Genomic DNA, 16,707 nt, shown 5'->3' on the forward strand with positions numbered 1-16,707 from the left:
CTCTCTCTCTCTCTCTCTCTCTCTCTCTCTCTCTCTCTCTCTCTCTCTCTCTCTCTCTCTCTCTCTCTCTCTCTCTCTCTCTCTCTCTCGTTAATATAATTCCCAGCTTTGTTTAACTGTTTGACGCTGCGATTTATGGAGCGTGACAACATCCTTCACTATTTTCAAAAGTCCAACAGCTTCGCACTGAGAAGTGGCCGTTCACCTGCTCTGTGTGTGCGAAGAGACTCATTCAGTTAACCCACCTTGTGATGCTCCGGTGAGTTCACAATAAATAGAGGCCACATTTCTGTCCGGAGTGAGCAAAGAGTTTTACTCACTCATCCCAGCTGCTGCAACACCAGCAACTTCACATCAGGGAGGAAGTTCAAATTACCTCCGTGTTAAATGTTTAACCATCACGGTGACTGAAGGCAGCTGCAGGTTCATGAGGGACTGTTACTGTCAGATTCTGCAGTTCTTGCGGCTGCTCATCGCACCCAGAAGTGAACCCTGGTCAGTGAGCATTGGAGGAGTCTGTTCTGCTGATGTTAGACTTAAACTAGACTGGTGTTTAATATTGTGGATCTGTGAAAGATAAATCAGTTCTGTATCAAATCCCGTGTCTCAGGTGCTTACTGTCTCTACCACACTCACAATGTACACTAGACTGGCCACTCGGCCGATCTGGTTCCTGCCCATGTTTCTGTTCCATATCAGAATATTAAACTCCTTCTTCACAGCTCTTTTGAACATCATTGTAACATTTTCACTCATTTCAGAGGACGTGCTTCAGACAGCTGGGTTGTTGCAATGCGCCTCTAAAGTCTGACCGCAGACTAGTGAGTGAATCTTCGATGGAGCAGAGTCAGAAACCAAAGAGTGGCCATCCTGAGTTAGGGTTTTGGGGCTCCGGAAAGACACGGGGTCTAGAGTTTAAGAGGAGAAGGAAGAAGCGGAATCAGGCCAGCAGGATGTGCCTACAGATGAAAGATCGGAAACATTTGGAAATTGATTGAAAAAAAATGCAAAACACTGTAGGAAATCGACAGAGCAGGCAGCAAATGTGGAGAGGAATAAATAGACAACGTGTAGGCCGGGCTCCTTCAGCAAGTCTAGACCATGTATTCCTCTGTTTAGTTGTTGCCTGAATTGCAGAGCTCCTCCAGCATTTTGTGTGTGTGCGTCTCTGTATTTCCAGCAACTGCAGAATCTCTTGTGTTTTATATCTGCCTTTGTAAGAGGATTGTACTTTGGGATTAGAAACACTTTGATATTGAGTATATTGTTTATGTGAGCCGCTTTCTGCGTTAAAACACCCGCTGAGTTTTCTATATACAAAAAAAAACTGAGGTATGGACATAGAAGCGGTGCTTGCAGTAACTGTTTAAAAATTTCGCCGGCGCTGAAGCATCGATCATATGCGCAGGCGTCAATGTTGATGACGTATGCGAATATCACGCATGCGCGCAGTTCACAAAAGGCCTATGGAAAACGGCTGCCGGATCGGACGCAGGTAAGCGAATATTTTGGGGCGACTGTCTTAAACAGCGATTTCGGGACAATTCCTGTGAACTCCGTAATCCCGGGACAGACCTACTCTCTTCCCTCTCTCTCAGCCCCACGGGCCCCGGGGAGCTTCCGGCTGATGAGGGAATGGGAACCGATGGATATCTCAGACAGAGCTGAGCTCCAGCTGTCTAAATGCAAGGATTAGGAACTCGGAGAAAGGGAACAAAATCGTTTATATCACCAGTTGAGAAAATCAGCTTTGTTCTACCTCCAATCACAAACAAGAGAAAATCTGCAGATGCTGGAAATCCAAGCAACACACACAAAATGCCGGAGGAACTCAGAATTAGTACTCTTTTCCATAGATGCTGCCTGGCCAGCTGAGTCCCTCCAGCATTTTGTGTGTGTTGCTTGAGCTACCTCCTTTTGTTCTCGACTTTTCTACCCGTGACGACATGTTTTGACCCATTCTTTCAGGGAAGATAATGATATCAAAAATTTTTGCCCTGGACAACAAGTAGCTTTCACATCACAAATGTGCCAGACTCCAATGAGACAGACTACTGCCCTTCCCTTCATATTCATTGGCATTACCATCACTGAGTTCACTACCGTCAGACACCCAGGGGAGGGTTCAGGGGAAATAGTTATGTACAATACAGAAACTGCTGTTACCTGTGTGTATTGTGGTGATGCAAAAGTTGTTGGAGAGTTTACAAGTGGGAAGAGGTGGAGTGATATTTGGAAATCTGAATTTTTAAAGCATAATTTAGCAAGCAAACCATTTATAGACAATGTGCAAAAGCTTTGTTGGGAAAATCCTCCATTACCTGTTACAGGCCTGTGACATGGTGTGAGAGTGCAGATGAACTGGATCGAACCCAGAGGAGATCACAGTTCTTACAGACAGTGATTTGCTGGCTGTTAAAATGAATACCTCTCTATATAAAATTCACAGTGCACATGTCGTCATTGGGTAAGAGAATGCACAGTACAAGAGTTATGTGCATACTGGTCATTACAAATTAGAGGGGGCATTGGTGGGAAGGTGGGGAGAACTCCAGTGTCCCTGACACCCTAACCTACAAGATGTGCGTCCAGCTGCACTTTAAGGAGATGGAGCTGAAAATGGATGAATTTTGGATCATCCAGCTGTTGGAGGGGGTGATAGATATGACATGAAGAGAGGTGAGTTGCACCTAAGGTGCAGGACACAGGAAACTGGTTGAGAGACATGAAGGGGAATGAAGTTAAATAGCCATCGCAGAGTACTCTTGTTGCCATCCCACACAACAGCAGGTGGGCCGCATTAGAAACTGTTGGGGAGGGAGAGATTACCTGGCAGAGGAAAGTCAAACAGGTGATAGGGGATTCGTTAGTTAGGGGAACAGAACAGAGGGGATGAATGGTCAGTCTTGATGGTGTCAAAAGGACCTGACAAGTGTGGTTTGGGATAGGCCGTTTTCTGGCAAAGGAGTACTTGGTAAGCGGGAGGCCTTCAGAAGAGACATTTTTGAGAGTGTAGAGTTTGTATGTTGAAAGGTAACTGGTGCAGGGAACCTTGGATTTCAAGAGATATTGAGGCCCCCGATATTTTGTTCCTCTAAATGCCTCAGACTGTTGGGTGCTACCAAGACTCATTTATGACAACAGTATCATAATTCCACCCCCGAGCTCATCTGACTTATTTTCAATCATCTTCTGTTGGTTTCTAAAAGCTTCGAATAGTTTTTGCTCTTTTGTTTGCTCTCTCTTTGACATTTATGTTGGCTTTGGCTTCTCATTTCAGCCACGGTTATGTCTTCCTGCCTTTACAATGCTTCCACTTCTTTGGGATGTATCGATCACTCAGCTCCTGAATTCTCCCAGAAACTCCAGCCATTGCTGCTCCGTTGTCAGTCCAACCTTTTCCCTTCCAATCAAGTTTGGCCAGCTTCTCTGTCACAGAAACATGGAGAAGTTCAGTACAGAAACAGGCTATTTGCCCAATCCAGTCAATGCCAAACAAACATTTAAACTGTCTAATGCAACTACCTGCATCGGGACCATCACCCTCCATACCCCTACCATCCAGGCTCCCATCCAAACTACTCTTAAGTGGTGAAACCGAGCTCATATTCACCACTTGTGTTGGCATCTCATTCCACCCTCTCACGACCATTTCAGTAAAGTGCTTTTCCAAATGTTCCCATGAAATTTTCACTTCCCCACTTACCCATGACCTATGGTTGTCATCGCACCCATCCTCAGTGGAAAAAGCTGCTTACCTGTACCCTATCTATACTGTCATAATGTTGTCTATTCCCAACAAATCCTCAAAGAAATGTATAATATCTTTGTTTATGTTTCGAGCCTTTTTCAGATGTATAGGATGATGAGGGACACTGATCGTGTGGATAGCCAGAGGTTTTTTCCCCAGTGCTGAAATGGCGAACGTGAGGGAGCATATTTTTAAGGTGCTTGAAAGTTGATACGGAGGGAATGTCAGGGGTAACTTTATTTACAGTGAGAGTTGTGGGTGCATGGAACGGATTGCAGGCTACTTGTGTGAGAGTGTTTCAGTTACTGTGGGGCCAGGAACCCATGCAGCTCAGTGGGAACAGGGAATAATACCAATGGAGAGAGTCAAACTGAGCCAGGTCACAGATCGGAGATAGCAGAAATGCCCCATTCTTACAGAGACAGGAAAAGCATCAGAGAATTTGATGGTCATTCCAGATACCAGCACCGTGCCCAGTTAGAACATGATTTCTCTTTCCAACTCTTCACTGTAACAGTGTGATGCCAGCTGACACCTTGACAACTCAAGCGATCTCATTAGAAATGCCCTGCACCCATTGATGAATTTTGTAAATCTTTTTACAGGTTAAAAATGACAAGGAATTTGCCTACGGGAATCTCGAAAACAACACGCCAGTTTTGTTGTCTCTGTCCAGATATTTAAGAAGTGCAGCAAGGGATTCAGTCGATCATCCTTCCTGCTCAGACTGTGGGGAGGGATTCACTCGATCATCTGACCCAATGGCACGCCCGTTAGTTTATATGGGGGGAGCCCATTCATCTGCTCAGACAGTGGGAATGGATGCACTTGGTCATCTCAACTGAAGGTACATCAGCAAGTTCACACTGGGACAAGGCCATTAACCTGTTCTGTGTGTGAGAAGGGATTCAGTCTGTCATCCCACCTCTGGACACACCAATCAGTTTACATTGGGCAGAGGCTGGTCATCTGTGGAATTTGTGGGGAAGAATTCACTCAGTCAACTAACCTAATGGCTCACCAGCGAGTTCACACTCGGGAGCGGCCGTTCACCTGCTCAGACTGTGGGAAAGGATTCACTCAGTCATCTCAGTTACTGAGACACCAGTCAGTTCACACTGGGGACAGGCCATTTAACTGCTCAGCCTGCGGGAAGGGATTCACTTCCGCATATAAGTTACTGAGACACCAGTCAGTTCACACTGGGGAGAGGCCATTCACCTGCTCAGAATGCGGGAAGGGATTCACATCATCATATCAGTTACTGAGACACCAGTCAGTTCACACCGGAGAGTGGCCGTTCACCTGCTCAGACTGTGGGAAGCGATTCACTGAATTATCTCGACTGAAGATACATCAGCGAGTTCACACCGGAGAGAGGCCATTCAACTGCTCAGACTGTGGGAAGGGATTCGCTCAGTCATCTCAACTGAAGGTACATCAGCGAATTCACACTGGGGAGAGGCCATTCACCTGCTCGGACTGTGGGAAGGGATTCACTTCATCATCTCTACTGAAGGTACATCAACAAGTTCACACTGGGGAGAAGCCGTTCACGTGCTCGGACTGTGGCAATGCATTCACTTCTTCAGCTCACTTACTGAGACACCAGTCAGTTCACACTGGGGAGAGGCCATTCACCTGCTCAGACTGTGGGAAAGGATTCACTTTGTCATATAAGTTACTGAAACACCGGTCAGTTCACACCGGAGAGTGGCCGTTCTCCTGCTCAGTCTGCGGGAAGGGATTCACTGATTTACCTCAACTTAAAGTACATCAGCGAGTTCACACCAGAGAGAGGCCATTCACCTGCTCAAACTGTGGGAAGGGATTCGCTCAGTCATCTCAACTGAAGGTACATCAGCGAATTCACACTGGAGAGAAGCCGTTCACCTGCTCAGACTGTGGGAAAGGATTCACTCAGTTATCTCAACTGAAGGCACACCAGGGAGTTCACACCGGAGAGTGGCCAATCACCTGCTCAGACTGTGGGAAGGGATTCGCTTCGTCATCCCATCTGAAGGTACATCAGCGAGTTCACACTGGGGAGAGGCCGTTCACCTGCTCAGACTGTGGGAAGGGATTCACTCGGTCATCCATCCTAAAGGCACACCAGCGACTTCACACTGGGTAGAGACCGATCTGCTCAGACTTTGGGAAAAGATTCTCTCAGCCAAATCAACCAGTGTGCATCATTGAGTTCACACTGGGGAGAGGCCGTTCACCTGCTGTGAATGTAGGAAGCGATTAACTCAGTCATCTAATCTTATGTAGCTCTCAGTTCTGCTGGCAGCTTAACAGAGGGGTTTATAGCCCGCCCACCCCAGTCTGGCCAAACTGAAGAATCTCGTTTGGGTGGATACTGAGCGATGTGTCCCCTGTGTAATCTGCCCCGGGGTTCATACTTTCTATGGACTGTCTCTTTAAAATGCAAAGAGAACCGAGACTGACTTTGGACACGCTGTTGGATTTCTGCAGAAGTGCAGGGTTGCTATGGTGACCAGCTAATGTTTATGCTCTCTGTGGTTAAGTAAGGTCAGAATGATCCTTTACCGACACAGAACAAGCAAGCGACTTCTTACAGAGAGAGGGGGCGGAGCTACATGATGGACAGCTGGTGTTCAGCACAACGGTATTTAAACACACGTAACTGCTTTTCTCGCAGGACACGCGGTTGCACGAAGGCTAGTGATGAAAGTTTCTGCTAGTTGGACTTTCTAGCAGGGTGGGATTTGAGGATCGATAAAGAAGAATCGATCTGTGGCTGTTAGTGCGTGTAAGAGCGACCCTGTGGAATCTACCGGTGAGTCTAACCCTTACCTGGGTTGGTAGACTTTCTCTTGAAGAAGGTGCTCTTGAGTTGGTCCCGTCTGGCTAACTTGGAAGATTTGATGGGCATTGGAAAAGTCGACAACACCTGTTTACTTGGATTACATCTCCCTCTCCCTCCTTCCCTCCCTCCCTCCTCCCGCCCCCCACCAATCTTGTGAACTAAATTGAATCTACCACATCATCGTAAGACTATGTCGTTTACCACCTAGGTTTTGGATTTTATATACAGGTGGCCCCCGTTTTTCGGACGCTCGCTTTACGACAGCTCACTGTTACGAAAGAGTTACATTAGTATCTGTTTTTGCTGACCAAAGAGGATTTTCACTTTTACGATAAAGATGATGCCTGCTTTATACGTGAGTTTACCCCGAGAAGGACTACCATGACCGTGAAGCCTTGTGCGGCAGTTGTGTACGCATGTGTGTACGTGCATAGCTGTGCACGTGCCGATTCTTTTTCTCTCCAAATCAATTTCAGTTCACTATCTTCCCGATTTTAAGTGAAACTACACCGTACATACAATATTTCTACCGTACTTTGTATAGTGTGTATATTTATCGTATCATTCTACTTTTACTATAGGTTAGTATTATTTTAGGTTTTATGTGCAATTTGGTATGATTTGGTTGGTTATTCTTTGGGTCTGGGAACGTCCAAAATCTTTTCCCATTTAGATTAATGGTAATTGCTTCTTCGCTTCATGACATTTCGGTTTACAAACAGTTTCATAGGAACACTCTACCTTCAGGTACCGGGGGAAACCTGTATTCACACCTATATATGCATAACATTGCTAACCCTTGGATTATCTGGTTTAAGTTCACTATTATTAGTAGTTACCAATAAAATAGTGTTTGTTAACTGCAAAACCAGACACCAAGTGTGTTCAATTGTTGCTGGTAGTTTTATAAGTTTGCGTCTACGTGACACCTGAAGTAACAAATGGTACATAATATGTGATTGAACTATTAAGATTTATAATTCTTACTTTGACGATAGGGTTAGTAAAGAAAACAAAAAAAAGAAAAAGGGCCCACTCTCTCCATTCAGGGCTTCTCATCTCTCGCCAGCAAAAGGCCATGAAAATCTCTCTTCCAGACTCACAAGAAAGAACATTTCTGTCATTGGATAGCCCCACACTCCAAAACCCTGTTATCTCTAATTGTAACCTAGACATTGCTGCTGCAGAGAAACCACTACCTCAGCAGTCAAACACTGCATAGAGGCCATTACATCAGCAGTGAAACCTTACAGTATGTTACACTTGTGACACACTGCCGGTTCACACAGGGAGAAAGTTTCAATGAGCTGCATGCTGGATATTTGTCCATCACTGTTGCTGAATGCAATTTCGAGAGTGACTGTCGGTGCTGAACTCTGCAATTATTGCTGCTGCTCACCACACCCAGTTCTGCACCCTGGTCACTGGGCATGGGAGGAGTTTATTCTGCTGCACATTCACCTTTAATGGGACTGGAGTTTAATATTCTGCATCTGAGACAAATAAACCAGTTCTATTTTAAACTCTGTCTTTGGTGTTTAGTGAATTTATAACACAACTGGTGTACTCAGGCCTGCTGAACCCGGCCAGTGAATCTGTTCCACATCAGTCCATTTAAATCCTCCCCTGTTGTTTACCTTGAATTGTCTGCAGACTGAAGAAGTCGAGATGACTGCAGTTCTAATCTCTGGGCTGATGAAGAATGACATTGTCCGTTAACCTCCTTAATCACAACTTATTTCCACATTATGACTCATTTTCCCTGCATCTAAAGGGTTGTTGGATACACCACTGTCCTCTAAAGACTTAAATTGGAATGGGAAACCATAAATTGGATGTTCAAAGGAGCAGGGTCAGAAACCAGAGGCAGGTCTGCACAGGGTAGAGTTTGGGACTCTGGATGATGGATGGGGTAAGAACGTATGATGAGGAGAAAGGAATCAACAGTGGGGTGTGGCAATGGATGACAGAATAGCAACATTTGGATGCTAATTGGCAGACAAAATAACTTGGTTATCTGACTGACGAACAATGCCTGTGGTGAGGGGCCCCATTGGTCGAGGCACATGTGTGTGTTGAGAATGGTTATACCTGTTGAGGGAGTTATTCCTGCTTGTTTATCCTGTAATATTATATCTGAATGGTTATTTCAGATGATCCTATCTGTAATAATGTATTTATTATCATAAATTGTGAGATTATGTCCTTAACTGAATCAGGCTTGAAGTCATGGTGCCTTTATCAAGTTATCGTGGTCATTCATCAGTTTGTATTTTAAAGCAAGATTTTGGTGAATGATATTTGCCACTTGATTGTACCTGCGTAAGTAATCAGATTGAGTTCAACTGCTGCAGGATCCTGGAATGTGTTGGATTGTGTCTGGTTTCTCTTGGCATTTTCTGCATTTAGTGTCTTGTTTGCTTGTATTGCATGTATTTCAGATTTTTTTCTTTTTCTTAAACACCTTGTCCTGTATTTCTGCAAGGAACTCCTCTGTTTTTGGGAAGAGGTCTCCAACTCTCAGTCAGGTGCACGGTGCTTCCTTGTCACCATCTAGTCTGCTCAGATCGTTGGGATGTCTCTCATGGAGGGTCATTCTCATTCCACTGGTTAATGTTTTCTTCCAGAGTGGTGATTCATTTTACTGAGTTGGCCTCTCATTTAGGTTTTCTGCTCTGTATTTCTTATCACAATTGCATATACACACATGGAGTGCTGAATCCAGTTCATTTTTGATGAAAATATATAAACCTAGAAGTTTTATCTGACTGTTGTGTGATTTCTTTTTATTTCATGTGTGTTATTTCTCTTCCTCCTCCTGTCCAAGGTAGTGTTAATCTAAGTGGGTTTGAGTATAAATAGTCTTTTCTAAAGCTTTCTTAAGTTCTTGTTTATCATTCTAAATTTTACTGATTGAAATGGGACCAAGATATTTTTATTTAAAAAAAATTCAGTGTCGGTATTGATGAAAATGTTTATTGCCTGTGTTGTATTTGTTAATTATTGAGCTCTATTTGGTAGGTTTTTTAAAGCCTTGGACTAAATTTTGTCAAAGGTTTTCCCTATTCCGCACTACTTACTATTTTCATTGCTTGTTGATATTCCAGATATGTGGGTATCAAGAGTCCCGGTGAAGGGTCTTGGCCTGAAATGTTGATTCCCATCCACAGATGCTGCCTGACATGCTGAGCTCCTCCAGCACTTTGTGTGTAGTTCTCTAGATTTCTAGCATCTGCAGGTCCTCTTGTTTCCCAGATACTTATATATTTATGGAAAGAACAAGACAAAAACAAGCTGGTAGTGGGGTTGAGTGGCTCTGTTGGTGAAATATTAAATAAAATCATTAGAAAGTGGTAGTATAGGATTGGAAGGTGTAGAATCTGTGGGTAGAATTAAGGAACAGCAAATGTTAAAAAAAACCCTGATGGGAATTGTACAGAGACTTCCAAACAATAGTAAGAATGAGGTCCACAAATTACAATGGGAAATAGAAAATGTGTGCCATACGGGTGATGTTACAGTAGTCATGGGGGATTGCCATGCAGGTGATTAGGAAAATTAGGATGGTATTGGTCTCAAGAGGAGGAATTCCTAGAATGCCTAAAGATGTTTTTTTTTTAGAGCAGCTCGTGGTTGAGCCCGCTTGGAGATCAGATATACTGGATTGTTGTAATGAACCAGAATTAATTAGGTCAGTAAAGTCCAAAGAACACTTAGGGGCAAGTGCTCTTAATAGATAGATAGATAGATACTTTATTCATCCCCATGGGGAAATTCAACCTTTTTTTTCCAATGTCCCATACACTTGTTGTAGCAAAAACTAATTACATACAATACTTAACTCAGTAAAAATATGATATGCATCTAAATCACTAACTCAAAAAGCATTAATAATAGCTTTAAAAAAGTTCGTAAGTCCTGGCGGTTGAATTGTAAAGCCTAATGGCATTGGGGAGTATTGACTTCTTCATCCTGTCTGAGGAGCATTGCATCGATAGTAACCTGTCGCTGAAACTGCTTCTCTGTCTCTGGATGGTGCTATGTAGAGGATGTTCAGGGTTTTCCATAATTGACCGTAGCCTACTCAGCGCCCTTCGCTCAGCTACCGATGTTAAACTCTCCAGTACTTTGCCCACGACAGAGCCCGCCTTCCTTACCAGCTTATTACGACGTGAGGCGTCCCTCTTCTTAATGCTTCCTCCCCAACACGCCACCACAAAGAAGAGGGCGCTCTCCACAACTGACCTATAGAACATCTTCAGCATCTCACTACAGACATTGAATGACGCCAACCTTCTAAGGAAGTACAGTCGACTCTGTGCCTTCCTGCACAAGGCATCTGTGTTGGCAGTCCAGTCTAGCTTCTCGTCTAACTGTACTCCCAGATACTTGTAGGTCTTAACCTGCTCCACACATTCTCCATTAATGATCACTGGCTCCATATGAGGCCTAGATCTCCTAAAGTCCACCACCATCTCCTTGGTCTTGGTGATATTGAGACGCAGGTAGTTTGAGTTGCACCATATCAAAAAGTCTTGTATCAGTTTCCTATACTCCTCCTCCTGTCCATTCCTGACACACCCCACTATGGCCGTGTCATCAGCGAACTTCTGCACATGGCAGGACTCCGAGTTATATTGGAAGTCTGATGTGTGTAGGGTGAACAGGACCGGAGAGAGTACGGTTCCCTGCGGCGCTCCTGTGCTGCTGACCACCGTGTCAGACCTACAGTCTCCCAACCGCACATACTGAGGTCTATCTGTCAAGTAGTCCACTATCCAATCCACCATGTGAGAGTCTACTCCCATCTCCGTTAGTTTGTGCCTTAAGATCTTGGGCTGGATGGTGTTAAAGGCACTAGATATGATCAAATTCACCCTGACATTAGAGAAGGAGAAGCTAAAGTCAGATGTGGAATAAAGAGAATTAGAGAGGCATGAGAGACCAATTGGTCAAAATTGATTTAAAAAGAACACGGGCAGGGACAAAAACAGAGCAGCAATGGCTGGAATTTTTGGAAGCAATTTGGAAGGCACAGGATATATACAGTGGCATGAAAAAGTTTGGGCACCGCGGTCAAAATTTCTGTTCCTGTGAATAGCTAAGCGAGTAAAAGATGACCTGATTACAAAAGCCATAAAGTTAAAGATGACACATTTCTTTAATATTTTAAGCAAGATTTCATTTTTAGTTCCATCTTATTTCAAAATAACAAAGAAGGAAAAGGGCCGGAAGCAAACGTTTGTGTGCCCTGCATTGTCAGTACTGAGTAACACCCCCTTTGGCAAGTATCACAGCTTGTAAACACTTTCTGTAGCCAGCTAAGAGTCTTTCAGTTCTTGTTTGGGTAAATGTCTGGGTTCCGTCATAAGTAGCAAAGTACTATCTGTGGAAATTACAAATCAGAATATTATTAGAGTCACAGAGAGCAGCAGCACTGAAACAGGCCGCTCGGCCCTTCTAGTCCATGCCGACCTGTTTTTGTTGTTACTGCCCAGCTCCAGCTACCTGCACCAGAGCCTCCATACACCTCCCATCCACGTCCTCACCCAAATTCCTCTTTAGTGTCTAAATCAAACCCACATCCTCCACTTCCACTGGCAGCTCATTCCACACTCTCACCAACCTCTGAGTGAAGAATTCCCCGAAAATAATTCACTTTCACCCTGAACGTATGTCCAATGTCAGGGTGAGAGGGAGGACGGGGTAGAGAGGGAAGACAGTAAGGGGAGGGGGTGTTCAAGTGCAGAGAGGGAAACAGAGCAGAGAGATTATACTGAATATCTTTCAGAAAAAGTAATTGAACTTGCTGCAAACCTACTCTCCATATCCTGTACATTCTTAAAGAAATTATTGATATAGATGACAATAATGGTATATGTTCAAAGTAAATGTTATTATCAGAGTACATATATGTCACCACATACAACCCTGAGATTGTTTTTCCTACAGGAACACTTAGCAAATCTTTAGAATAATAACAGGATCAATGAAAGATCAAGTGGAGCATAGAATTCAACAAACTGTGCAAATGCAAATATAATTAAATATCAATGAATAATGAGAGCAATGGGGTGTAACCGTGGGGAACCTCACTAGGCCCGGGCCTTGAGTCCATTAAACAGCCTCCCACCATCACTCTCTGCTTCCTACCATCAAGACAACTGTGCATCCAGTGAGCCAGCTCTCCCTGGATCCCGTGTGGTCTGACTTTCCACAGCAACTTACCATGTGAACCTTATCAAAGGCCTCACTGATGCCCATATCGGCCCCGATCCTGGGACAGAGGTGTCACAGATCAGAGGGCATGGATTTAAGCAGAGAATGAAGAGGTTTAGAGGGATCTGAGGAAGAGACTTTTCACTCAGAGCGTAGCTGAAACCTGGAACTCGCTGCCCGAGGTGGTGGTGGAGGCAGGTCCCCTCACAACATTTACGAAGAGGATGAGCATTGAAACTGCCGAGATACAGTCGGCTGTGAACCAAGTGCTGATAAATGGGACCAGTGTAGACAGTGAGTGGATGGTCAGAACAGGTATGGCCGGCCAAAGGCCTGTTTCCGTGCTGTGTGATCCACCACTCCGGATATGCTAAATTAACGATGGTGGCACCGCAAGGCATTGATTTCAAAACTCCACACCCCTCTCCAACCTGAAATAAACCAGACTGAACCCTTTTGTCACCACTGGGAATATCTGTTTCTGTCAAGGTAACATACAAGTTGATCACTTTTGCTAAACAACTGGCAATTGATGAAGTTTCTTCCATTAATTTTGCTGCCTTACAGCAAAACTAACCCTCTCACTGTGTCAGAATCAGTGATTAAATCAGACCCCAAACACTGTGCTTTCACTCCTGCACGTTATAACTGGAACCATCTCACTGAGGGTCTGATGGAGACATGGGATCACATCTGCCCTGCTTCTGACATTTCAAATACCCTCAGAATGGTTTTCTGATTCAGTCTGAAGGTTATGGTACTTTCAGCACGACGTCAGACCTGACAAACCATGTCTTCCCACAGCTGGTTCCACCTGTTGTTGTGTCCTCTTTCCTCCACCTCCAGGGAAGCTGCATCTCCACACAAACTCCTCACTTGAGACGACTGTCTGTACCCGTGACACAGGAAATCACATCACTGTCACTCTCCTGATACCGTATCTGACCTGCGCACCCCCGGGTATCCTCCATCAACAAGCTCCTTCCTCAGTTAGCGTCTGTGAGATTATATAAAAATATAATTACTGTTAAACGATCTATCAGACAGATCCTATAACCCTCCATCCCGGACGATGGTTTGCTGATTAAAACCCTCTCTCCTCAGCCCCTTCCCTATTCCCTTTCCCTTTGCAAACTCCAGATATGCCAGCTGATCTGAATGCACTGTGAGGACATTTATATCTCACAGGAGGATGTAGAAACCCGTGTCGTTCTCTGATACAGAGGTCACTGACACCCCACCGCCATCCCAATCTGCACCAACAGCCCATGACGGTGACAGCTCTTCCAGACACTGGGGCTTTGTAACAAACACAATGTTAGCAGCAAGATTAGACAGCACTTCATTTGAAGAGAGAATTGCTGCTTCCTGAAAGGACACGCGAGCGTCCGATACAACGGAACAGATCCTCCCCCGTTCACAACTTTATTTGACCCGGGTCCCGGAACGTCCGATCATCCCACTTTCTCACAACAACAACCCCCTCCCCACCGACTACAGTCCCACACCGTCCCTCCACCCACCCCACACCCACAGTCCACCCATAACCTCTACCCACACACACACAGACAGATCCCCTTCATCCCAAACCCCTCCGAGCCTGGGAACCACAACTAACTGATCCCACAGCCCGAGCTCGGGCGCAAAGCTAAAACCGGGGCTGCGGGACCGGAGAGCCCGGAGCCTCCAGCCGTCCGGCAGAGCTCGTTCCCGGCACTTTTCATAGAAACATGGAAAACCTACAGCACGATACAGGCCCTTCGGCCCACAAAGTTGTGTTTCCACGGCAGCCGGCCCCCGATTTCCACAACCCGAGATCAGACCCTTCTTCACGGACGCCTGAACAGAATAATAGCTCCAGTCGGCATTGCGACTGCGTTTAGCAGGAGGTTCGCGGCAGCACCAGCCGTGGTCGGGGGTCCCTACAGAGGGACCAGTGACCGGAGGCGGGAGGGACAAGGGAGAGGTAGATCGCAAACGCGACAAAGTCTGCAGATGCTGGAAATCCAGAGCAAGACAAACAAAATGCTGGCGGAACTCAGCAGGCCGGGCAGCATCTATCGAAAAGAGTCAACAGTCGACGTTTCCAGTTGAACCCTCCCTCAGGTTGGGGGTGGGGGTACCCAGACGGAATATAACCCCCAAAACCCACCGCTCCCGCACAAAAGGGAACAATAATATTGACCCCCGATAGCGGACACAATAGGGGACCCCGGAAGATTCACAGGTGAAGTGTCGCCTCACCTGGAATGATGTTTGGACAACGGAGAGAGTTCGGCCGTCCGGCCCTTTCACTGTGACTCCCCGAACTCCACATCAAATCCGTCCAAACGAATCTGGGTGAACTTTAAAGACCAATAAATATAGTTCCTCTCAGCGATCAGCTGTCTGAATGATCCCCTGACTCTGAGAGGAAGGGGAATCTATGGTCCACACTGTCAGGGTGTTGAGTTTACCAGGAGACAAAGACTGCAGGGACGAGAGGTTTTCTGTTGACTAATACACTGTGTGTGGACCCCGCTGGCAATTCTGGTGTTGTGACCCGAATCGAGACAAACACCACGCTGCCCACTCCACCAACAACACGGCACAGCCGGACACATAACAGGGGACTTTACATCCCACAACACTGGATTCAGTGATGAAACCCGTGATTAATGTTGTTGTCCCACCGAAATAATAAGAAGCGTCCATTACGGTGCTTTTAAATACCGGCGCTTCGCCACAGGTGACATCACACCCCCACGCACCTGACGTCACACATGGGCTCCCCGCACCGGGATCTGCCGTCACGTGCGCGGTGTCTTACATCACCCACGCGCTACTCTGCTCGAGCTTTATCGGTTTAACGGCTGAGCTACCAATCGCGTGACCATCCCCTCCCCCACCGCTGAAAACCAATGCTTCAGGCGCTGCGCTCTTCCCATTGGTGCGCTGGAATGTCTATCAGTGGTTACACCCAATAGCGGAAGCGGACCAGCGGAGAGGGCGTTACCCCCTCTAAATCCATTGCCCGCTCCCGCACAAATTCTGCATCAGAGCGGAAAAAATCTTAAAATAAATGTCCCACTTTTAGATTAATTTCCATTTCCCAGTGAAGGATGTTGGGATTTTTGTGAAACGTCACCTGCGGCCAGGTATTGCTGAGAACTAGGAGGAGACCACTCGGCCCGTTGGTTTGATGCCGGTTCCCCGGGGAGGGAGAGAGAGGAGGGATTTTATTGGAAGAATGAAGATAGTTTGAGAGGGGGCGCACAGGATGTTTCCCACGGTGAAATAGGAGAGTCTCATCTGTGGAAATTCTGAGCCCACGGTTGTGGCGAGCAGAGGGATTCGCCACATTGGGGGGAAAACACCGGCAGACTGTTGCCCTGCAAGCGGGGCCGATGGTCCGGGCAAAGAGACAATTATTTGTACTTTGTTGACATTTTACCTGGAATATGGTGTAAAATCCCGCTCCCCATACTAATACGCGTTATACAGATCAAAGAACGAACGGAGGAACTCAATGAGTCGGGCAGCATCTGTGAAGGGAAATGGACCGTCAACATTTCGGGCCGAGACCCTCCCTCTGGACTGAGAGTGGACGGGAAATATTCAAAGAAAAGAGGTGAGGGGTGGGGATGGGGCAGGAGCTGAGGAGTGAGCGGTGGATCCAGGTGAGGGTGGAGGTGGGAAGGTGGAAATAGTGACGGGGTGGGAGCTGAGTGATTGGGGTAATACGGGGCCGCAGAAGATAGAAGCTAATTCCATGATCGAGGAAATGAGGATCGGGCAGAAACGTGTCTGAGATGGGAGAGCTGTGAATGTGATATAATGTGGGAAATGAGGCCGATGGGTCGGGCAGCGTGTGAGGGGCGAGAAACAGTCACCGTGTCACGTGGGAGACCCTCCACCGTCACGT

The 16,707-nt window shown here is 46.0% G+C and overlaps 3 protein-coding genes across 4 annotated transcripts in view; all 3 read left to right on the top strand.

Annotated features, from left to right (window-relative positions):
• LOC140722423 (uncharacterized) overlaps positions 1–16,707 on the top strand; it is a 324,366-nt gene that overhangs the window by 287,211 nt on the left and 20,448 nt on the right. The gene's annotated exons all lie outside the window — the stretch shown is intronic.
• The window catches only part of LOC140722452 (NACHT, LRR and PYD domains-containing protein 3-like), a 289,733-nt gene that overhangs the window by 247,788 nt on the left and 25,238 nt on the right, over positions 1–16,707 (top strand). The gene's annotated exons all lie outside the window — the stretch shown is intronic.
• On the top strand, positions 1,398–9,352 carry LOC140722456 (uncharacterized). Its single transcript, XM_073037194.1, has 2 exons — positions 1,398–1,495; positions 4,357–9,352. The coding sequence occupies exon 2, from the start codon at positions 4,764–4,766 to the stop codon at positions 5,883–5,885; it is 1,122 nt and encodes a 373-aa protein (XP_072893295.1). The 5' UTR covers positions 1,398–1,495; positions 4,357–4,763; the 3' UTR covers positions 5,886–9,352.

Source organism: Hemitrygon akajei, unplaced genomic scaffold, assembly GCF_048418815.1.
Source record: "Hemitrygon akajei unplaced genomic scaffold, sHemAka1.3 Scf000077, whole genome shotgun sequence".
Classification (NCBI taxonomy): Eukaryota; Metazoa; Chordata; class Chondrichthyes; order Myliobatiformes; family Dasyatidae; genus Hemitrygon; species Hemitrygon akajei.